The 24,075-nt window shown below is 41.4% G+C and overlaps 1 protein-coding gene across 2 annotated transcripts in view; it reads right to left on the reverse strand.

The window, feature by feature from the left end:
- LOC140739787 (TLE family member 5-like) overlaps positions 1–16,522 on the reverse strand; it is a 155,337-nt gene extending 138,815 nt beyond the window's left edge. Inside the window, exon 1 of one of the 2 annotated variants that reach the window (XM_073068311.1) lies at positions 15,951–16,522. In XM_073068311.1, coding sequence (XP_072924412.1) covers positions 15,951–15,974 — 24 coding nt within the window. In that variant the 5' untranslated portion in view covers positions 15,975–16,522. The remainder of the gene's footprint in view (positions 1–15,950) is intronic. The other variant, XM_073068310.1, reaches the window with a different exon arrangement.
- Between the last annotated feature and the right edge of the window lie 7,553 nt (positions 16,523–24,075).

Consider the following 24,075-nt stretch of genomic DNA (forward strand, 5'->3'; position numbering starts at 1 on the left):
GGAAAACAAAAACACACACACACACACACACACACAAAATGCTGGATGAACTCAGCAGATTAGGCAGCATCTTTGGAAACAAATAGATAGTCGATGATTCGGGGTGATAACCTTCTTCAGGAATCTCCAGCATTTTCTGTCTTTATTCTAGACTTCTACCATCTGCAGCATTTTATTTTTGAACACCTGGTAGTGATTTTCTCTCTCCTGGCAGCTTCCTTCCCACCCCCATAAAGGACTTATTCATCGGAGAATTGCCTTCATAGAAACTTATCCTAACAAACTCTACAGACAATGAGAGCCTTAACAAAATTTCATTTCTGGCCTCTCAGGTATTCTCTGAGGGTAGATGGCGCATACTTGCTCTCCTGAGAATGGTGAATAAATGACCTCTCCCAAGCTGTTTGCTTTGCTGACAGATTTTCTGGTGGTGAAAACCAATCACCACTTTGCATCTGGCAAATCTGAAGCACGTGTGGTCTCATCCCCAAAATGACAGAAAACAAGAGGTCTCATGTCCAATAGCAAAAAGGGATCTAGACAAATTGCCAATGCTCCGCAAGTTATTTAAATATATTTTGCGTGACTTACACGCAATCTTATATCAGGCCTTGTGCCGTGTTAAGACTGCTGATAAATGAGGGTTGCACTTTGTCCCCCAGGGGACACTGTTTCATTTAGCTGTATACCTGTACAGTTGAATGATAATTAAACTTGAATTATTTTTTAAATTTTATTTAGAGATATAGCACGGTAACAGGCCCTTCAAGCCCAGTGAACCTATGATGCCCAATATATCCATGTGACCAATTAGCCTATGACCTGTAGGTCTTTGGAATGGGAGATAAAAAGCCCAAGAAGTCATGGGGAGAATGCACAAACTCCTTACAGAAAGTAATGGTCGCTGGCACTTTAACAGCATTATGCTAACCACTATACTACTGAGTTTAAGTTTTCATCCTCCAGAATTGATCATAGCATTTGCCTGTAGGTCAGAACAGTTCTATTTGCTGTGTACCTTCCCCTCTTCAGTTTCCCCTCCACTGCCCATTATTGGAAAACCACATCCCCCATTCTAATTATCCTATCAAATCCACTTGGAAATCTTGAAAGCAAGAGCCTTTCAAAGTAAATTTATTATCAAAATACATACATATAGGCAACCCTGAGATTCATTTTCTTGACATTCACAGAAAACACAAGAAACGCTATAAAATCAATGAAAGACCGCACCCAACCAATGTACAAATACAGAAAGAAAAAAAGAAATAATAATTATAAACAAGCAAGGAATAAATATCAAGAACATGAGATGAAGAGTCCTTGAAAGTGCGTCGACAGGTTGTGGGAACAGTTCAGTGATGGGGTGAGTGAAGTTGAGGGTCCAAGATTTGAAAACTAGCATTGGATCAATTTCCCCTTCCCAACTCGCCCATCTTACAAGAGGGTAGGAGGGTCTCTGACAGGCTAAAACCCAGATGATCATGGGGAGAAACTGTAAACAGATTTTCTGATGACTGAGTGAAAGGGAACATTTAAAGGATGAGAACATAGATAAAAGAATGTCAGAGGTATGAAATGCAGAGATGCAGGAAAGACCCACCAGCTCAGGCAGAGCATGTCCTCCGATCCCAGTCAGATGATAGAAAACAGGTTGCAGATGAATTTTATGTATTCATCCAAGATGCAAAACAGAATAGGCCCTTCCAGCCCTAAAATCCCAGGATTTAACCCTAGACTAATCGTGGGACAATTTACAATGACCAATTAACCTATCAATTGGTACATCTTTGGACTGTACTGGATTGCTAAATAAAAAGTAAACCAATAATATTTATTAGCTATTAATTTTCCTCTTGAATTTGCAGTTTATCTTCTCGTGCACATTGCTTGTTTGTCCGACTTTGCGTGTAGTTTTTCAGTGACTCCATTGCGTTTCTTTGCATCTACAATGAATACCTTCAAGAAAATGAATCTCAGGGTAGTATATGGTGACATATACATATTTTGATATCATTTACTTTGAACTTTGGTAGGATTTTTGTCTTTGATTGAGAGGTTACAACTGTTTAATTCTATAATTGGAATGCATAATTTCAGCTGAAGTGCTGCCCTCCTGGGCATATATCAAATGATTGGGCTGGAAGCCAAAGCTCAGCCCACCCGAGATACAAGAGTAGTGACTATTCCCCCTTGGAGCAATGTTTCTTGGAGGATTCTGCTGTGCAAACATGACTGAAGCATGTGCTTACATGACTGCACTTTAAGTAGCACCTTGGGGTGCCTGAGAAACATGGTACGGCTCCATAGAAACACAAGCCATTTTTCCCCATACCGATGCTAACTTTGTGAGGCCATGCAACCCACTAGCTCTGAAAGCAATCTCATTTCCTGCTACCTATTGCAGGAGGTGGACATTGGACATCCGCGGTTGGATGTTAGGCCAGCAGTCCAGCATGGACAACCTAGTGTTTCTCTCTCCCCTCCCCCACCTTTTAAATCTGCTCATCTTTTTATCTCCAATCCTGCCGAAGGGCCTCAGCCCGAAATGTCGACTGTACTTTTTCCCCCATAGATGCTGCCTGGCCTGCTGAGTTCCTCCAGCATGTTGTGCATGTGGCGTGGACGAGGGCTGGTGGCCACACCTCCAGGTCAGCAAGTTGTCGGTGGGTTCTGGAGTCTGAATTCCATACAAGCAGGATGAACAGGGTCTAATTATCCCCTAAGTATCCAAATTAGTGAGACCAAAGTTCAAGGTCCTGTCATCAGCGCACCTAAGGTTCAAGGCCTTGTATACAGTGATTGGAGGGCTCTGGGGTCAATGCCAACGAATGAGGCCCGATGGTCAATCGGGAATCTGGAAGTTGAGGCCCGACAGCTGGAGCTGCCAAGACTGAGTCTCTGCGAGTCCACTGAGGAAGTTGAAGCCCACTGACTAAGTCCACTGGAGGCTGGAAACTGCTTATCCTGGGATTGGAAGCATGTGTAAGCACATGAGGGTGGATGTGTTCTGTTGCCAAGCATTGTGGGCATTCTGCACCCAGTACATCCTTGTGTGTATTGGTTGTTAACCCAAATGATGCATTTCTCTGCAAGTTTCAACGTGCACATGACAAATATCCTTGAATCTTGAAAATCGTGATCTTCAGTCTTTTCCCTCATGCATGCTCATCAGCTCCCAACCTGACTATACTACACTTTACAACGGTCAACTAACCTACCAACCAGCATATCTGAGAGACAAGGGAGGAAACCACAGCACCAGGGCTCTAGACATAATGCAAGAACTTTACACAGACAGCAATCAATGTCAGAACTGAACATGGGTCACAGGAGAAGCAAGAGCACACAGCTTTCCTTATTCAACCAATAGTTAAAGTTAGGGATTCAAAACCAACTTCACTTGAAAAATGATATTCCAGCTGAGGCTGAACCCAATCCACTGGGATCTGAACCAAAAGACTTTGCTGAACTCATTTCATTTATGATAGCCATCAGTGCATGGAGACTTAAGGCCACTTGATCAGTTACACTTAAAATACAGTTCATGAAAAGGAGAGAAGTTATTTTCTGAGCACAGTGTTTGGCTAAAGAAACAACTATATACAGTGAAAGCTTTCAAATTCTGATTTCTATGTATGTGATCTGCTGACCACTGTCTATTCATTACAATTCTTGCTCAAAATCAATTTTTTAAATGTGACCCTCAATGATCCTGGACAATATGGAGACAGAGCAGTAAAACACAGTGAGAGTTCTTTTTCTTTCTGGGAGTTGCTGTCAGACACAACTTGGCAACCAGAGGGGTTGGAATCTCCATTTATGTTGAGTTAGCTGGGCTCGGCTAGGATAAATTTAAGAGAAGTTTGAATAGGTACATGGATGGTCAGGGTATGGAGGGCTATGGTCCTGGTGCAGGTCAATGGAAGTAGACAGTTGAAATGGTGCAGCACAGACTAGATGGGCCAAATAGCCATTTCTGTTCTGTACTTTACTATGACTCTATAATAGTGATACCACAGGTGGGCTTAAAGTTCCATCTTTAGGAAGAAAGATACCAAGTAGCTTCTCTTCTCCACTTCTTTTTCTCTCCTTTGAAGCTTACCGATTCGTAATCAGTCAGTGTGACTGCACTCAGGTATGAGATCCAAAATGAAATAAAGGGGTTATCATCGGATTAAACAACACAGGGCTCAGGTGCCAATCCAACATGTCATCTCCACAATCTCTCCATTGCCTGGCAACCTGCAGGTGTCTCATTCTTAAAATAATAGTCGTAAGAGATTCAAAGAATTATGCACCAACACAGTCAACATGAAGGAAAGCAAACATGGAGCAAATGAGTCATCTCAGTGCAGAAGCCGACCATTCGGCCCAACTAATTAATGCCAATCAAGGTACCCATCTGAACTTGTCCGATATTTTGCTGAACCTTTTCAATCCATGTACTTACCCAAAGTTTCTCCATGTTGTTACTGTACTTGCCTCAATTAGTTTATCTGGCAGCTTGGTCCATCTATGTACTACCCTCCACATGAAGAAATTGCCCCTTTTAAATGTTTTCCTTCCCACCTTAAATCTATGCCCTCCAGTGGGAAAAAAATTGAAAACCTGTCCAAGGGTAGATGTCAACCTTAACATTTACTGAAAGATTCACCAGGCTTAAAAATCCCAATACATTAACCAAATCAGAGCTGTGTGTAAGTAAATTCTCCTCAGGACAGCCCCTCCATCATTCCAGCTAGATATACATTCAGTAGCCACTCTACTAGGTACACCCATTTCTTAGTGTAACTATCTAATCAGCCAATCACGTGGCAGCAATTCAATGTACAAAAGCATATAGATGTGGTCAAGAAATTCTGTTGATATTCAGAGTAAACATCAGAATGAGGAAGAAATGCATTGGCCTAGAAATGATTGTTGGTGCCAGATAGGGTGGACTGAATATCTCACAAACCGCTCATCTCCCGGGATTTTCACACACAACAATCTCCAGGGTTCACAGAGAATCATGCAAAAGAACAGCAAGTAGCAGTTCTGTGTGCAAAAATGCCATGAATGCCAAGAATGGCCAGACTGGTTCCAGGTGACAGGAAGGCGACAGTCGCTCAAATAACCATGCATTACAGTGATATGCAGAAGACATCTCTTGAACCTTTAAGAAGAGGACTGCAGCAGAGGAAGCCCATGATTATATACTCAGTGCCCATTTTATTAGGTACAGGAGGTGGCCACTAATGTAGAATTTCTAAAGCTCTCAGTCAATAGACAGAAGCAGCAATAAATTCTCCTGAACAATTTTCTCAACAGACCTGACCCTTCAGCACAGTTAATATAATCGAAGAATTACTGTCCATGTGCAAGGGTGGGGCAGCACAGTAGCTTAGCAGTTAGCACAAAGCTTTATAGAGCCAATGATCAGCAATCAGGGATCAATTTCCATTGTCGTCTGTAAGGAATTTGTACCTTCTCCCCGTGACCATGTGCATTTCCTCCATGGCTTCCTCCCACATTCCAAAGACAATGGGTTAGGATTAGTAAATTGTGGACATTCCACATTGACAATGGAAGCATGGCAAAACTTGCAGGTTGCTTCAAAGCACATCTTCAGATTGCGTTGGTTGTTGACACAAATAATGGATTTTACTGTACATTTTTACTTTCGATTTACACATGACAAATAAAACTTAATAAAGCTGATTCAATCTGTAGATTTCTCGAAGTCCAGGCCCATTGGCCCAAGTCTGCGAATCTCTGTGAGTTGTCCGGGGTAGTCGAAGTCCAGTGTCTACAGACCAGGATCTATGTCCACTGGAGGCCTGCCCTGGGGTTAAAGGACTGTGCGTGTGCATGCATGGGAGGGAAGAAATGGCCTTTTTTTGAGCTTGCTGTTTATTGCTTCTTGCGTTCTGCTTTGACTCAGCTGAGCATTGTGGGCATGCTCTGCTGGCGCTGGAAAATGTGGTGAAACTTGTGGGCTGCACCCAGCACTCCCTTGGGTACGTTGGCAGCTAACGCAAACGATAAATTTCACTGCACGTCTCGATGCACACACGACAAATAAACTTGAATCTTGAATTTACCACTGTTACATACAACAAGTTCTGAATGCACCAGGACATTGCTGTCACGGAGAAACAGTATCAGGGCAACAAATCCATCAATTCTGGCTAATTGTGGTTGAGTGAGAAGCCTCAGACACCGAGTACAAGTGAAAATCATCAACAAAACCTTTTTAAACTTACTTGAACTATTGCAAAGTGTCAGCACCATTATACAATTAAATGCAGTATCAGAATTACTATCACCAGCATGTGCCACTTGGCTAATTTAGCAGTAGTTCAATGCAATACATAACATTTTAAAAGAAAAAATAATAAAATAGTAATAAGAAGTTAATCAATTACAGTATACATATATTGAATAGATTAAAAGTCGTGCAAAAACAGAAATAATATATATTTAAAAAGTGAGGTAATGTTCACAGGTTCAATGTCCACTTAGGAATTTGATGGATTTGATATTCAACAAAAACTCATTTCTTGTTTCTCCAAATTCCTACGTGATACAAGTAGTATGAAATTACATTTGTGTTTAGCTTCAAGTGGTCTGTTATAACCATAAAAAATTCTAAGGAAGCAATGCTTTTGGGAAAAAAATGGCTGCAATTTGTTGGTCAAGATACAAAAACCACGATTTTAAAAAGTTGACTCACTTATACCAAGAGCCCAGTGGAAACAAAGCTCTTTCCCTATAATGTAAGGGAATATCCTTCAAATAGTTTAGCAAACTAGTGATCAAATGGCAGTTTTGCACCTTTGGGAGGCCCAGATTCCAGTACTGTGCAGTCACTGCATTTCCATGGCTGCCAAGGTGAAAGGTCAAGATGATTATGCTACAGGTCAAAGCCAAACTGCCCCCAACAATACTAAAAGCAGGAAGCTGAACTTGGCAAGGCTAATTGGCAGTCTGCCAATAGCTGCTTCACTTTTTCAGTTAGTGCTGGCCCTCTGTAGACCCAACACCACCGTGATTTTTGTGCTGAAAGAGGGTTGACAGAAAGGTGGTCAATAGCAAGAGGAATGCAAAAATACACGTGGGGAAAAAGCAGCTCAAGAAACAAGATCAGACAGCACCCTCCGCCTCCCAAAACACTACAGGCCCACTCAGATTTTATCAGAATAGATAAAATCGACATAAAAGAGATGCAAAATAGATACACATAAAATCATATCAGATGCAAAAATTGGACCTGAAACTTCCACATTTGTGTGCCCAACCTATGATTATTAATGTTATACAAGTGAGCCAATATCTTCTCCTCAGAGTCAACATGATTAACACTAGCGGGCAAGCATTCAAGGCGAGAGTGGGCAAGATTAAAGGAGATAAGCGGGCCTTTTGTTTAAACACAAAGTGCTGCACTGCCAGAGGTGACCGCGGAGGCAAATACTACAAAGACATTTAAGAAGCTCTTCTACGGGACTCATGACTCTGCAAAGAATATAAGATATGGACTCAGTGTAGGCAGAAGGAATTAGTTCAGTTAGACATTAGTTTTAGTTTGGCACAATATTACAGGCCATTTCTGTGCTGTATTGTGTTGCTCTATGTTCTATGGCATTCTCCACCAAATCTCATTTTTCTTGACCCGTCAATTTTCACCCATGCAGTAAGCAACAGTCTATGACCATTGTGAAACAGGGAACACCTAGCGCTGGCTGATTGATTTCTTCACTAGTTAAAACTGAGGCACAGCTGGTACTAAGAGGTTTGACTCAACAGCTTCAGAATCACTCAATTACCAGGACGGTGGTGGAAAATATCACTGATATCCTCCCGATGCCGGTTTCTTATGACATCAATGCCAAACAGGTGCAGAGACTCCATTTGTTGCATACTACATAATCTAGCAAGTGCAGACCATAACCGGTGCTGAAGAAGATCTGGAGCCCAAGCGCCACGAGGAAGAGCTTGAAGAGCGAAAAGAAAGCAACTTTCTCTGCACTGTGTCTGACCTCAACTCCCAGCTGAGCAGCCATTTGCTACTTGGGACCCTGGGGACCAACAGAACGACCTTTTATAAAAGTGAAAGACTACTAAGTAAAATTCCCCAATTCGAATCAGTTTTATTATTACTAACATAGAGTACTGTGCAAAAGTCTTTGATGTATAAATAACTAGGCACAGTACCTACATGGAGCGGAGAGCAAGTTTGTAAATCTGGAGGGAGCAAAGGATGCTATGAATGGCAAACATGGAGAGCCATGGGAGAGGAGGAGTGTTGGGGCAGTGGGGGGTGGGGGGGGTAGGGGTGGTGGCTCGGTGACACCCAGTCCTGAGACACCAAACAAGGTTATTTGATTCTAAGCAATTGGTTCATTGCTCATTATAGAATGTCTCTCTGGTGTTTCCCACTTCAGCAATTCAGGAACAGCTTCTTTCCCTCTGCCATCAGATTCCCAAATGAACATTGAACCCTTGAACACTACCGCACTTTTTAAAAATATATATATATTATTTCTGTTTTGCATGATTTTTAATCATGTATACAGTAACTGATTTATTTTATTATTATTTAATCTTTTTTTCTTCTATATTATGTACTGCAGTGAACTGTTGGTGCTAAGTTAACAAGTTTCACGACACATGCCGGTGATAATAAACCTGATTCTGATTCTCCCTTCTCCCTCCCACTTTTCCCAACCACGATTCCCCTATCCTTGTCACCTTTCCATTCTCAGTCCAAAATAGAGAACGTTGTCAGAATCAGATTTGTCATCACTCACATATGTCATGAAATTTGTTTTATATAGCTAAAACCTTTGTATATGGTGAGATTTGTCATCTTGCAGCAGCAATACAGTGCAACATAAAGGAGGAACTGAGTGACACAAGTAGTGGAGGTGCCAGTTACGTGGGTGGGGAAAACTGACAAATAACAAAAGCAAGAGCTGACACATGCAGGAAAGATAGCAATAAGATTGAAAGAGTGCAGAAAAAAAAAATCATAAGGATGTTGCCAGAACTTGAAGACCTGGGTTACAGGAAATGCTGAAAAGGTTTTGTATATATTCCTAAAATATAGGAAAATGAGGGGAGATTTGATAGATTATACAAAATTACGAGAGGTACAGTTAGGGTAAATGCAAACAGGCTTTCACCCACGGAGGTTAGGTGAGACTACAACTAGAGGCCATAGGTTAAGAGTGAAAGGTGAAATGCTTAAGGGGAACGTGAAGGAGAACTTCTTCACTTAGAGGGTGGTGAGAGTTGAATAGGCTGCCTGCAGGAATCATGGACGCGGGTTCAATATTTAAGAGAAATTTGCATTGCTATATGGATGAGATGGGTATGGAGGGCTATGATCGGGGTGCAGGTCAATAGGACTAGGCAGAGTAATAGTTCAGCATGCACTAAATGGGCCAAAGGGCCTATTTCAGTGCTGTAGTACTCTGTGACAGAGGTGAACGGAATCTGAAATCGCCAATTCTCGATGAATTCCTGCCACATTCTTTTCTGCTACCTTTGCATCAATCGCTGTGTCTGGGATTCTTCAAGTGGAATTTCAGATTCCCAGCATACTCCATCTTTCTTTCTGGCAAATAATATGTTTATTTTGGAAACCATTGTTTTGGAAACCAGCCCACCCCAGATGGATATCCCAGTTTAAAAACTTTACTTCTCGCATCCTGAGGCATGAACCTCAAGCTACAGAACAGCTTCATCTGTGCCCAGTCACCTGGGCAAAAGTGTTCACCGTTCTGCTGAGAACAAGGAATTTCCATCCTGAGGCCGATGCCAAAGCTTGCCCCCGATTCACACATCTGTATATCGTGGGGATGAACATCGAAACCTGGTGCTGTATAAAGCCACCGCCCTCAAAGTCCAAGAATCTCAGTTACTCAGCACCTGCTTTAACTGCAGATGAAACCAAACGAGAAAGATCCCATTGGAGAGGGTCCAGCCGAAGTTCCAAGAGAATGATCCCAGGAATGAAAGGGTTAACATGAGAAGCGTTTGGTAACTTGGGGCTTTACTCACAGGAGTTTAGAATAATGGGGGCTGGGGGGAGGGGAATCTCATTGAAACCTATTAAAATTGAAAGGCCTAGATAGAGTGGATGCGGAGACAATGATTCCATTACCAGGTGCGTCTAGGACCAGAGGGCACAGACTCAGAATAGAGGGACGTCCATTTAGAATGGAGATAAGGAGGAATTTCTTTTGCCAGAGGGTGGCAAATCTGTGGAATTTATTGCCACTAACGACTATGGATGCCATATCATTGGGCATATTTAAAGCAGAGGTTGAAAAAAAGATTCTTGATTAGTAAGGGTGTTAAAATGTAACAGGTAACAGGAGAATGGTTGAGAGGGAAAATAAATCAACCATGATGAAATGGCGAAGCAGACTAACTGGTCCAAATGGCCAAATTCTGCTCCAATGTTTAGGGACATTTCAGTTCTGCTGAAATCGGCCTGGGGCCGATACAATGCTGGTGCTGAGGAAAGCGGGTCCTGCCCGAGACCTGTGATGCCTGGAAACTATTTTATCCTTTGATTTCAAATCACTGACACAGCTCAGATTAGGCCCATGTGTAGAGGGCATAGGAATGCTGATGGGAGTCTGGTGCCCAAAGTCAGGAAGCTGTACCAGAACCACTTAGGACTGCAGATTCCTGATCTAAACATGTGCCAAAAATCAGAATTTTTATCAAGACAAGTCACTTCTATTGTCATTTCAACCAAAACTGCTGGTACAGTGCATAGTAAAAATGAGAACGTTTTTCAGGACCATGGTGTTACATGTCACAGTACAAAAACTAGACTGAACTATGTAAAAAAAACAACAGAGAAAGCTACGCTAGACTACAGACCTACCCAGGACTGCGTAAAGTGCACAAAAACAGTGCAGGCATTACAATAAATAATAGACAGGACAATAGGGCAGTAAGGTGTCAGTCCAGGCTCTGGGTATTGAGGATTCTGATAGCTTGGGGGAAGAAACTGTTACATAGTCTGGTCGTGAGAGCCTGAATGCTTCGGAGCCTTTCCCCAGACGGCAGGAGGGAGAAGAGTTTGTATGAGGGGTGCACAGGGTCCTTCATAATGCTGTTAATGTCCGTGATGGCGGGAAGAGAGACCCCAGTGACCTTCTCAGCTGACCTCACTATCCGCTGCAGGGTCTTGCAGTCCGAGATGGTGCAGTTTCCTGACCAGGCAGTGATGCAGCTGCTCAGGATGCTCTCAATACAACCCTCAACATCATCTCAATACAACTCAGTATCACCGACATATGTCATGAAATTGGTTGTTTTGTGAATACACTAAGACTACTATAAAAGAAATATTAAATTGTATATAAATAGTGCAAAAAGAGAGCAAAAATTGAGATAGCGTTCACAGTCCATTCAAAAATCTGACGGCAGAAGGGAAGAAGCTGTTCCAAAAATGTTGAGTGTCTGCCCTCTGAACCTCCTTCCTGATGGCAGTAATAGAAGGCATGCCCTGCATAACCAGGGTCCTCAATGATGGATGTCACCTTCTTGAGGTATAACCTATTGAAGATGAGATTAATACAGAACAAATGGGTGCCCTTTTCTGGAGGAGAAATGCACATCTATTTTTTGGCAGTGAAGTACCTCAGAATTTGAGGACCCTGGCGCTAAGAACCACTATTAGTCTAAAGAGGGTAATTCAGTTGCTGTTTTTCTAACTGTTTTAAGGTGGGAATGCCTATGCTGACCCCAGGTACTTAAATTCTCATTCCCGACAGTAGAATTTTCTCGAGTAGAGAAAAAATATTCACAGTGAACAAAGGGAATGAGTGAACAAGGAGGGAATTCAGCACAAATCCAAGTATTTATTATTTCAATCCAAATTTCACTTTCAAGAACAAGTTCTATAATTTCACCTAATCCTTGCTCAGGTATGACAGTGACAAGACAGCCAATTTGAGGCATCTGTCCCTCGCTTATTATGGGAACAGGCAACTGGCATTCTCCGAGCTGATCTAAATTAGACAGGAAATGACAACTGAACAGGAGAACTCCCAAAGCTCCCATTTGTACACAAGCACAGCAATTCACGTTCTGAAGGACATTCATGGCTGAATTGCTAAATTAGCACTTTTAACACAAACCATCTAGAGGGCACTTGTAAAGCTAAATGGCCACAGGATGGTTTTTGTTTTATAATAGGGAAAGCCTGTTTTATTCTGCAGCCTTTGAGCAACAGTGATACAAGAAAGAGAGTCAACCTTAAGACAAAACGTCAGGAGAAATAGCCTGTGCAAAACAGAGCTGTGTTTTACACAGTGAGCCCGAAAGATATGCTTACTTCATGAGCAGCAGTAATTCATAGGACAGTTCAGCCAAGAAGATTATGTTACACACTGAGGTATCACTCAAGGAGCATGGATTGAGAATGACACGTTGGTTCATCTCTCATAAAGGGCATTCCAGTCAAAATTTGCCTCTTCACCTAATGTCAACAGCACACATAGGAATCACTTGATGAAGGTCACTGATCCCTGGCCAATTTTCCTTTCTCTGCCTTTCCTCACACAAGCTACTGAATGATCATTTTCGGCTCTCCTATAAATACCGTAGCCAAATTAAAATCATTAGGCAATTAAGCACAACCCTGTCATTCTACTGATTGCCAAGAGCTTAAATTTGCTTAAAATTAAAATGAACGACGCAGTTTTTATAAACAGCCTTTGGACATCTGCAAGCCTAGAACTCTGCAGTGGAGTTGAAGGTCAAAAGGCAAAGATATCACCTCCCCCAGAGCCTCAGACACCAAACAGAAGATCTCAATCTCATGTCTACGGCATTGCTTCACAATGCAGTGAAGGGAAAAATGTAAAGCTATTAAAGAAGCCCTTGTTGATTGGAGAAAAATTCAAGTCCCTACAGTTCATCGCAAATCTAAACCACCAATCTTTAACCACACAAAATTTTCTTTTCCATAGTAAAATGTTGCACAATGAATACAGACATTTTTATACCAAACTCATGCAAATTTGCCATCCATTTTGGGCCATTTCTGCAAAGGGATTCTGCAAAATCCAAAACCAGCAAGGAATATATTAGCCCTGCACAATTTACAGAAGCCCCTGACATGGTGCAATGGTAAATTCACTTTTTTTGTTAAACCTAACACAGCTCTACAGATTTAAACTTGGAACAGGATGTGAAAGCAGTTCCAACGGCATAGTTGCCTGGATTATCAGAGGTCACGCAACAGATGTTGCCAGTATCCATGGCATGCACGCAGTCAAGCCGTTGTTAATTGCCACGGTAAACTCCTGCATTTCATCTGGGAAATTAGAGGTTTGAATCTCAGTCTATGTTGAGAAATTTGATTTCAGGCAGGAGGGAAACAGAAGTACTTTATGTGGCCTCAGCGTCCTGCAGAGAGAATTGGCAAAATGTCACAGTTATTCCCATTTAATAGCCTGCGACATGCCACCTGATGTTACAATAAAAGTTAACCAAACAGGTCAACAGAACTAAATAGAATCGCGTCTAAACAGACCGCAGAAAAATTGTAATTATGAATGACATCAAAGCAAACGGCTCACCAATGGCAAAGGAAAAGACTTCCCTTCCAGCCAAAACCATCCCAGGGAGCACTTGTTGAATTGGGCATCTACCATGTCCGGTAGGGTCTCCACACTGTTGAGCACAGGTCTTGACAGATGCAACAAAATTTAGTTCAGCCTACCCAAGAACCAAGGTAGAAATCAGTTCACTCAACACTGAACTGATTCCATAACCTATAGACTCACTTTCAAGGATTCGGCAAGGCACATTCTCAATATTATTTATTATTATATTTGCAGAGTTTGCCTTCTTTCGCATTTCAGTTGTCAGTCTTTGTGTGTAGCTTTGCATTTACTCTGTTGTATTTCTTTGTTCTACTGTGAATGCCTGCAAGAAAATTAATGCCAGGGTAGAAGTTGGTGACTTTGATAATAAAACTTACTTTGAACTTTGAGGAAGAGGAAATGTAGGGGTCAAAGGGACGAAGGGTCTCCGCCCGAAACGTCGACAGCGCTTCTCCCTATAGATGCTGCCTGTGTTCCACCAGCATTTTGTGTGTGATGTAAGGGTTAAAGATATTTTTTGAAACCTTGTTGTGACTACATTGTCAGTCCACTCACTGCTGAATATAGAACTGAACCACATCTTAACAAAATGGATCCAGCAACAATCAGCTGACTTCAACCACAGCACCAAGAATAAAATGAGCACATCAAGGGCACAAGGGACCACCTTTATTGACGCCCTCCAGCTAGGCTGCAGCTACAGGTACAAATGGTTCTTTGGCTTTGGATAAGTTTGTTTCTCTAAGCTGAACAGCATCCACCATGAATATGCCGCCTTGGCACAAAGTAGTCAATCAGCAACACAGCTGAAAGGCATCTACCATCTGTGGAATTGCAACAAAGGTTTTCCAAGAATATCAACTCCGAGCCAAACTGTCCAGTGGTATTAGACGAGAAGAGTTGGTGAAATTCTCTGTCAAGGCCATATCCAATTGAAATTGTAGCTCTTAAATATCATTTAATAAATCGCAAGGATGAAGCATTTCACAGCAATAAAAAAAAAGTGACTTGAAAAGCACCACCACTTACTAAAGGAAATTGTTACAACAACGATTATCCTTCCTGGCAAAGTCAGCCATAGAGAAAAACAGTAGCGTTAGTTCAATGCCCGTTCTCCGATGAATCAGCTACTTAGGAAGCAACTACGTACTGTCCCTGGGCCATATGGGGAATATATCAGCCTATCTTCCAGCTCCATGAATCCTACATCCCTGGTGAAAGATGCCCAGGGCAGTCAAAATAAATAACCTTGACTACCATCAAATAAACCGTGCATAATCAATATCTGGGCTCAGACACAGGAAAGACCTGTGGTGAAGGTAGCAAGTCTCAGATTCGCACCTCAGTCGTAACCCAGCACCTCAGAAAGGAAGGATGTGCAAAAGGAAATGAAGTTAGTCAAAAGAACATTAACGTATTGTCCCAACACAAGGTTACCGTTTGCTCATCCAACCATTCCTATACAGAAATCCTGACTGAACATAGGCAGTGGGGAAAAAAAAGAGACTACAGTGAACAGACTTCAGTACTCTCTACTTTATTTCCTTCCCGTTACACAAGCTCCACCATTTAAAAATGCAGCGGGCGAGAAGGATGCTTTAAAGCCAACATTTGATATTATAGGTTTCAGTTATAAATATTTCAGAGCTGCAGACAAAATGGACACTGGATGCGCCGATCTATGGATGGGTTAAAGGTCACGCGAAGGAGGCGGCAACTCTCTTACGGTTACCCTGAAAATCCTAACGCGACCATAACAACTTCTCGCCAATTTAAAGAAAAGGCAATTATGGTCGATACAAAAATATACCACCTCCATCTTTGATTTCCGAAATTAACTATTTGGCTGCAAAACGTATTTTCTCTGTAAATTCCGCTTCAAGTGTGCCAGCAAGACGGTAATAGCGCCGGGACAATATGGAATGTAACAAAAAATGCATATTTGAACAACAGCAAATTGAAACAAAAGGTGTTAAAGTCTGTAATATATCAAATCAAGCACATTTACAAATCTTACGGAAATATGGAAACATGTTTCCCTTTAAAGCTACAATTGGGATCTAGCTGTTAATAATCGAGGGCATTTTTACACAAAATCGGAAATTAAATAAAGCGCCCGGGTTGAAAAGGGCTGAATGTATGTCAAGACTTTAAAACAAACACGGGGTACTGATTAGTAAGGCTCTGTAAACAGTACCGACGATACTCCAGCACCGGTGAAGAACCGGCCAGCTTCTCTTCAATATTTTCGGTCCCTACAAGACTGGGGGGTGGGGGGAGTGAAATTAACTGGGCGAATCTGAAACGTGCGCACCGCCACAACTCACTTACCGACTGTCTAGCTTGCGGATACATCGCCCCCTTCTCCTCCTGGCAACGCAGATCGCCCCCAATTTTTGTTTTAAGAAAATGAAACACCCTCCCTTGGAAATCCAACCAACAACAAAAAGAAAATCGCTGCGTATATGCGTTCAGTCTGCAGGGTAAAACAAAGCCAGATAGACTGTTTCCGCCGACACTTCCCGCACGTTTTCTTCTTGCTGTGTGTGTATAAGTGAATTCAAACCGCGGAAGGGTTTATTTGTTATCTTTCATAATGCAGTCACGATGCATTGTACAGCTTCGGCTTTTCAAGAGGCGACGTTGGTGGGAGCCGCTGGATTTAGTAGCGAAACATCTCTGCGCATTGCTTATTGCGCGTCTCTTTGTTCTTTGCTTCCTTCCTTCCTTCCTTCTGGTTCTCCTCCTTCGCACCAGGTTATTTGTGGGGGGAAAGAAATTGCCCTTCCTTTACCCCGTCCCTATGTTAGGATACAATGTTGCCAAATGCAACAGCACAGCGACAGTGTAACAAATTGAACCAGAGCGAATAGAACGTCGGAACGGCGCCCCCCATAAGGCGACGTAATGAATGAAAACCCGGCCACATGATGCGGAAGTGAGCCGGCTACCCAGGGCCATTTTTAATCATTTTCTAGAAAAAATGTTTTTGTTTCTATATATATATTTAAAACTCGCGTTAATCCAACGAAACATAAGGGTCTTACATTTTCAACCACCCTCTCCATCCCAGGCATAGAATTATAATAGTGGTCTGTCAATTTCTGTGCAGAAGTAATCTCCCTTATTCAGTCTGTCAAAGGGATTTAGGGGACGATTTGGAATTTTTGTATTTTGCAGTTCGCATTTTTTTTTTGCGCAGTGTTAGGATCTCGGGTTGAATATAAATCGATTATGTAAAATTGTATCCAAGTTTCAGTGTTCAAAGAGAATGGCGTTCAAAACAAAAAAAAAAATGGATATCCTAACGAAGAAGGTTAGAAGTCTGTTATCATTACGGCAATAGCCAACTTTTTAGAGAATCCAGAAAAAGGGTCTAGACCTGAAAGCCGACTGTTTATTTCTCTCCATAGATACTGGCTGACTTGCTGAGTTCCTCAGTCGGTTATGTGTTTATTTTTTGGAGATTCTGGTGTTGGCAGCCTCTTGTGTCTCAACCTTCGTTGGGGGGGGGGGGTTTGATCTTGGGAAGATGGAATGAATGGGAACAATTTAATCTCCGACCTCTCAGTAAAAACCTACATTAGTTTTAATTTTAGCAAGTGCAAATTTCCCCTTTTTTTTAAAGAATCAGACAGCATGGAAACAGGCCCTTTGTCCCAACTGGTCCATGCCTACACTAACCTTTTATCCCATTTTTCTATGTTTGACCCATATCCCCCTAAGCATTTCCTATCAGTGTGCCTGTCCTATTATCATTTACATGTAGTTATTGTACTTGTTACAAGTCACTCCCTCCTGCAACTCATTCCATATACTGCATGCATTGCCCCCGAGTAATAAAGATGGCCTTCAGTTTGTTAATACAGCTTTTGCCTCTCATCTTAAACCCATGCCCTCCAGAGGAAAAAGATTGTTCATTCACCCTTATTGTACCCCTCATGACTTTATACACTTCTACAAATTCACCCCTCAGTCTCCTACACCTCAAAGAATAAAGTCCTGTCTCACCTAGATTCTACCTATAACATCGAGACCTAGCCACTTTGTTTTTCATGGGCTACTGCATTCAGCTTCACTCACTCCATCACTGAACTGTTTCCTCAACCTATGGACTCACTTTCCAGAACTCTTTGTCTCATGTTCTTGATATTTATTGTTTATTTATTTATTATTATTTTTATTATAGCTTTTAAATGATTTACTCAGCTCAAGCTGGTAAACCCTGAGGTATTACAGGAAGGATATTAATAAGGTTGAAAGAGTGCAGAGAAGGTTTACAAGGATTTTGCCGGGACTTGAGAAACTGAGTTACAGAGAAAGGTTGAATGGGTTAGGGCTTTATTCCCTGGGGCGTAGAAGAATGAAGGGAGATTTGATAGAGGTGTATAAAATTATGGTGGGTATAGATAGAGTGAATGCAAGCAGGCTTTTTCCACTGAGGCCAGGGGAGAAAAAAACCAGAGGTCATGGGTTAAGGGTGAAGGGGGAAAAGTTTAAAGGGAACATTGGGGGTGGGGCTTCTTCACGCAGAGAGTGGTGGGAGTGTGGAATGAGCTGCCAGATGAAGTGGTGAATGCGGGCTCACTTTTGACATTTAAGAAAAACTTGGACAGATATATGGATGAGAGGGATTTGGCCCAGCTGCAGGTCAGTGGGACTAGGCAGAAAAATGGTTCGGCACAGCCAAGAAGGGCCAAAAGGCCTGTTTCTGTGCTGTAATGTTCTATGGTTCTATGGGTATAGTCAAGCATGCTCATTTCTCAATTGCTAGGAACTCTTGGACAATTCTAATGATGTTTACTATCTTGGTTTTCTGAAGATTTACATATATATTGCTGTGTAGGCATCATTGCTTAATGCTACTATCCAGGATTTTGGGACGATACCAGTTGCAGATATTACGACTGAGACAATGCATACCCTGTTCATGTTCCATAGTCTTTCAACTTTCTCTTTTAATTCAGCATATTTCTGGTGTCTTTCACTTATTGATTTCTATATGTTATATATGTTTGGAGTAGCTATATATATATATTAAGTAAGTTATTCTTGCTTGTTTATCCTGTGATATTATATCTGGGCAGTTATTATGGATTGCCCTATCTGTCACAGTGGATCAGCTATAATGTAACTTGTAGGATTTGGACTCTAAAACTGACTCAGGCTTGTATTTATAGCAAGGTATGATGTCTTTTATGAGGTTGTATTTTAAAGCAAGATTTTAGCGAATGATGTTTGCCACTTGATCGTCCCTGTGTAAGTAATCAAATTGAGTTAAACTGCTGAAGGATCCTGAAATATGTTGGCTAGTTTATGGTTTCTCTTGGTATTTTCTGCATTTATTGTCTTGAATTTGTTGGTCTTTTATTATGTATTTTTGATATTTTTGTCATGCTCTTCCATTGATTAAAGTTTTCTTCTGCAGTGATAATTTCTTCATTTTTCTGGATTGTGCTTTCATTTCAGTTTAGTGGTGTGTACTTCTTATCAGAATTGCATATGCTCACAGGAAGTGCTGAATCCTGCGTTCATTGATGAAAATATATCCTTAGGAGTCTTATCTGACTTGTGTATTTTTTTATGTCTGTTATTTCTCTTCCTCCTTCTGTCTGAGGTAGTGTTACTCTAAGTGCATTTGCGTGTATATGGTTTTCTCTGAAATTTGCCGTTTCAGTTCTTAATTTTCTTTGTAACTTTTTCAGACTGGTTTTGGATCAAGATGTTGCGCTAAAAGCACATGTTAATGTGGGTATGGCGAGTGCTTATTATCTTTGTTATATTTTGACTATTGAGCTCTGCTTAACAGATTTTCTTAAGTCTTGAAGTAAATTTTGTCGGAAGTCTTCCCTTTATCCCACTATGATCTATTTTCTTAGCTTGCTGATATCCCAAATACTTATATGTTTCATATTTTTCCATTGGATCCTGTTGCTGTTTTATATTCTCCCAGCTCTACCGCACCTTTCTATTAATGTTCTGCACTTACCTAGTGCACGTTTATATCTTTAGAAAATAGTCCTACTATTTGAATTAACTGTTTTAGCTTTACTGATGGAGGAGTGTATAATTTCAAAGCATCCATGTGTAGAAGGTGTGTCAAGGTATAATTTGTTTGGTTGTTTCTGATTTGATACCCTGTTTTTATCCGATTCAGTAAAATTAGATTATGGGTTTAAAGCTGGACAAAACCATACTGGGTTTAGAAAGTCACCCTAAAAAGTCTGCAATTCAGTTTGATAATGGTGGTTGTTCTATTTTGGTTGTTAATAGATAAGGTGATTGTAGTATGCCAATGCTTCATCAGATGTGGTAGGAATTTTACAATTATTGGGTATAGTTTATATATATTAAAAACTTCTATTAACCATGAGGGAGGGACAGAATCAAATGCTTATGATTTATTTTTTTCTCAGCTCAAGCTGGTAAAGCTTGAGGGATGGGTATAGCCAAGCACGCTCATTTCTCAATTGCTCAGAATTTGCGAACTTTTCTAGTGTTTAGAGTTGTGACTTTCTGAAGATTTACATAGATATTACTCTGTAGTCCTAATTGTTTAATGCTATTGAGTAGTGCCTTTGGGATGACACCAGTTGTAGATATTACTGTCAGGACAATGTTACGCCTGTGCCCCCTCCTTTTTGAGAATCGCAGGATCGCTATTAAGTCAGGTCAGGAGACCCAGGAAATGAGAGAGAGATGTTTGAAGTGTCCTGGCCCTCAGCGATACAAAGCAACGGGAAGTGGCCATTGTCTCTTGGAGACGGAATTGTGTATTGAGTACTGTGCTTCGTGGAAGCCCTCAGGCAATGTGGGCTGGTTGGGGGATGGCATCATTCCACCCTGATTGACATCTGAGACCCTGTGAGTGGGGATAAAAGAGGGTCTGGGGAACGGCCCCTTGAGACGCACCAGAAGACACGCTAGAAATCTTGTAACAGTGTAATAGCGAAAGCCGGTGGAAAGTCCACGTGCGTCCTTTTCCATGTGCCTCGGAATTGGTGGGCCTTGCCACGGAAGAACGGCTTTAGCTAACACAAAGGAGAAATCAGCCCCAACGACTCTCGAGGGATTGACATCATAAAAGGAATGGGCAAGTTTAAACTCTCTCTCTTGACTCCAACCAAAGGCTGCAGCCTGCAGCTTGAATGAACTTGAGTGACTTTTATATTTCCATCGGACAATACATTATCCCCTAGACAAAAATAGAGCTATTTCTTATTGATTATTATTATACCCGCGCTTTTAGATTTAGTATTGGCAACGTATATTATCTGTATGGTTGCATTGATATTATTTTTGTGTATTTTTATCAATAAATACTGTTAAAATAGTACCATCAGACTTCAATGGACCTCTCCATCTTTGCTGGTAAGTGACCCAGTTACGGGGTACGTAACAACAAGGTATGCCTTGTTCATGTTGCAAAGTCTTCCAATTTCCTCTTTTAATTCAGCATACCTCTGGTGTTTTTCACTTACTGATTTCTGTAAGTTATGTGTGTTTGGAGTGGCTATATCTATTAAATAAGTTGTTCTTGCTTGTTTATCCTGCATTACTATATCTGAATGGTTTTAAAGCAAGATTTTGATGATTGATGTTTACCACTTGTAAGTAATCAGATAAAGTTAAACTGCTACAGAACCCTGTAATGTGTTGGATTGTTTCTGTTTTTCCTCAGCATTTTCTACATTTATCATCTTGAATTTGTTGGTCTTTTATTATGTATTTTTGATAGTTTTTGTATTAACCCCCTGGTCCTGGATTGCAACAAGGCACCCTTCTGTTACTGGGAGAGGCCTCCAAATCTGAGCAAGGCATTCGACACTTTCTTGTCGACATCTAGTCACTCAGATCGTGGCGATGTCTTCCATGGAGAGTCATGCTCTTCCATTGGTTAACTTGCTCTTCAGTAGTGATAATGTCTTCATTTCTCTAGATTGTGCTCTCATTTGTTTATTGGTGTGTACTTCTTATCAGAATTGCATATGCTTGCAATTTTGATGTATCCTGTTTTTGATGAAAGTATATCATTAGAAGTTTTATCTGACTTGTGCAGATTTTTAATGCCTGTTTTTTCTATTTTTCCAAGGTAGTGTTAATCTAAGTGCATTCGAATGTACATAATGCTTTCTGAGATTTGTCATTTCAGTTCTTATTTTTCAGCTCTGAAAAACCTTTATTATTATTATTATTATTATTATTATTGTTGTTGTTGTATTTTTTATTATTTTCTCAGCTCAACCAGGTAGAGCCTGAGGTATGGGCGTAGCCAAGCACATGCATGCCTCAATAGCTAGGAACAAAACATATTTGTCAGATATAGAAAGAGTAAAAGAGAGACGAGAGTGGATAGTGAGTACCGGCCCAGAACCATCAAATGCTTCTCATATGATAAGCCTTTCATTCTCGAAATCATTTTTGTGAACCTCCTTTAAAACCTGTCTCACGTCAGCACATCCTTTCTTAGGTACGAGGCCCCAAACTGACTCTAAGTCAGGGCTCACCAGTGCCTTATAAAGCCTCAGCATTACATGCTTGTTTTTCATACTGTAGTTCTCTCAAAATGAATGCTAGCATTACATTTGCCTTGCTCAACACTGACTTTACCTGCAAATTAACTTTTAGAGAATCCTGTTACGAGGACTCAGATTTTTGAATCTTCCCCCAGTTTAGAAAATAGTTTACACCTTTATTCCTTCTATCAAAGCGCATAACCACACACTTCCCATTCCATCTGCCACTTCTTTGCCCATTCTCCTAATCTGTCTAAGTCCTTCTGGAGACACCCTGCTTCCTCAAAATAATAATAAGATCAAATGGAATTAAAGTATTACACATGAAAAGACAGCTCGACAGTGTGTGGAAATCCAAGGGAAAACTACTAGAGTTGCATGTTTATTTTCTGGAGGGGAACCTGTGAGCAGCAGGCAAGGATTGGCCACGAGAAGGTGGTGCTAACCTACCTTTTTAAATCACTCATGAGGAAATCTGCAAATGCTGGAAATTCAAGCAACACACACAAAATGCTGGTGGAGCACAGCAGGCCAGGCAGCATCTATAGGCAGAAGCACTGTCGACGTTTCGGGCCGCGACCTTTCGTAGTCCTGACGAAGGGTCTCGGCCCGAAACGTCGACAGTGCTTCTTCCTATAGATGCTGCCTGGCCTGCTGCGTTCCACCAGCATTTTGTGTGTGTTTCTTAAATCACCGCAGTCTTTGTTGTTAAATAGGGGGTGTGGGTTAAGATCCACTGTCACTGAAGAAACAGCAAAGTATTTTCAAGTCAGAGTGCTGAGAAACTGCAAAAGGTACTGTTCCCTGTTGCCTACAAGAGCAACAAACACCAGGGAACAATACCACGTCCTGTACATCTACAGAGAACCCATGGTAAAAGCCATCAGTTTGTCGTAGATGTACTCTAAGCGAGTAAGTATTTACAGCACATTCTGTAGATATTTTGCATCATCGTAACAATTGTCTACAGTGGTGGATGAAATACCAATCAATCAAGCAAGCTGCTTTGTCCGGGATGGTGGAATTCTAAAATTAAAACAAAAAGTGTTGGAAATATTCAGCAGGTAGGGATAACTTTGCCAGAACACGAATGAATCCAGGTCACCAAAGCTGTGAAGAAACAGCCTCTCAAGATGCACTGCTATGCTGCCTTGCGGTAGATGCCAGTGCTGGAACAACTTGGTTAGCTGCGGCTAAACTAGAACAGACCATCCGGTCCTTCCGGTCTGCTCCATTGTTGTAACAGGTGATCTGTTCCTCAAGTTCATATATTTTTTATTGCTTCTCCACACTGCATTACCCATGTTGAGGGTTGGTCAGGGTGAACCACCCCTTCCTGGTTCGCAAGTAGTGGATTCAAGTCCTCTCCAAGTACTCCAGCAGGAAAATACAGATGGAATTTATCCATGAGCCATAGAGGCATATGGCACATAAACAGGCCCTTCAAGCCAACTTCTCCACCTCTGTTTGATCTGAGCTAGTCCTATTTGCTTTACCTACATCCCTCTAAACCTTTTCTGTCCATGCACCTGTCCAAATGTCTTTCAGATATTGTAATTGTACCTATATCTACATTTCTTCCAGATGTCCTGGTAAAGAGGCTCAGCCCAAAACATCAATTGTTTATTCCCCTCCATAGAAGCTGCCTGACTCAGTGAGTTCCTCCAGCACGGGGCGGACCTTCCAGGGACAATCTGATGTCACGTCCGCCCCGCGGGTTGCAAGGGCCCATGGGAGGGGAGATTTAAGCGCTTTATTTTAAATCAGTAAAGGCATTCTGAGTTCAGCTCTCTCTGCCTCTGTGCGTTTCTTTAGTAGCATGTTGCACGCGACTACATTAAGAAGGTAAAGATGAAATTCAAAAATAAGCTAGCCAATAATATCAAAGAGGATCCCAAAAGTTTCTTCAGGTATATAAAGAGTGAACAAAAGGAGAGGGT

The sequence above is a fragment of the Hemitrygon akajei genome, chromosome 16 (assembly GCF_048418815.1).
Source record: "Hemitrygon akajei chromosome 16, sHemAka1.3, whole genome shotgun sequence".
NCBI lineage: Eukaryota > Metazoa > Chordata > Chondrichthyes > Myliobatiformes > Dasyatidae > Hemitrygon > Hemitrygon akajei.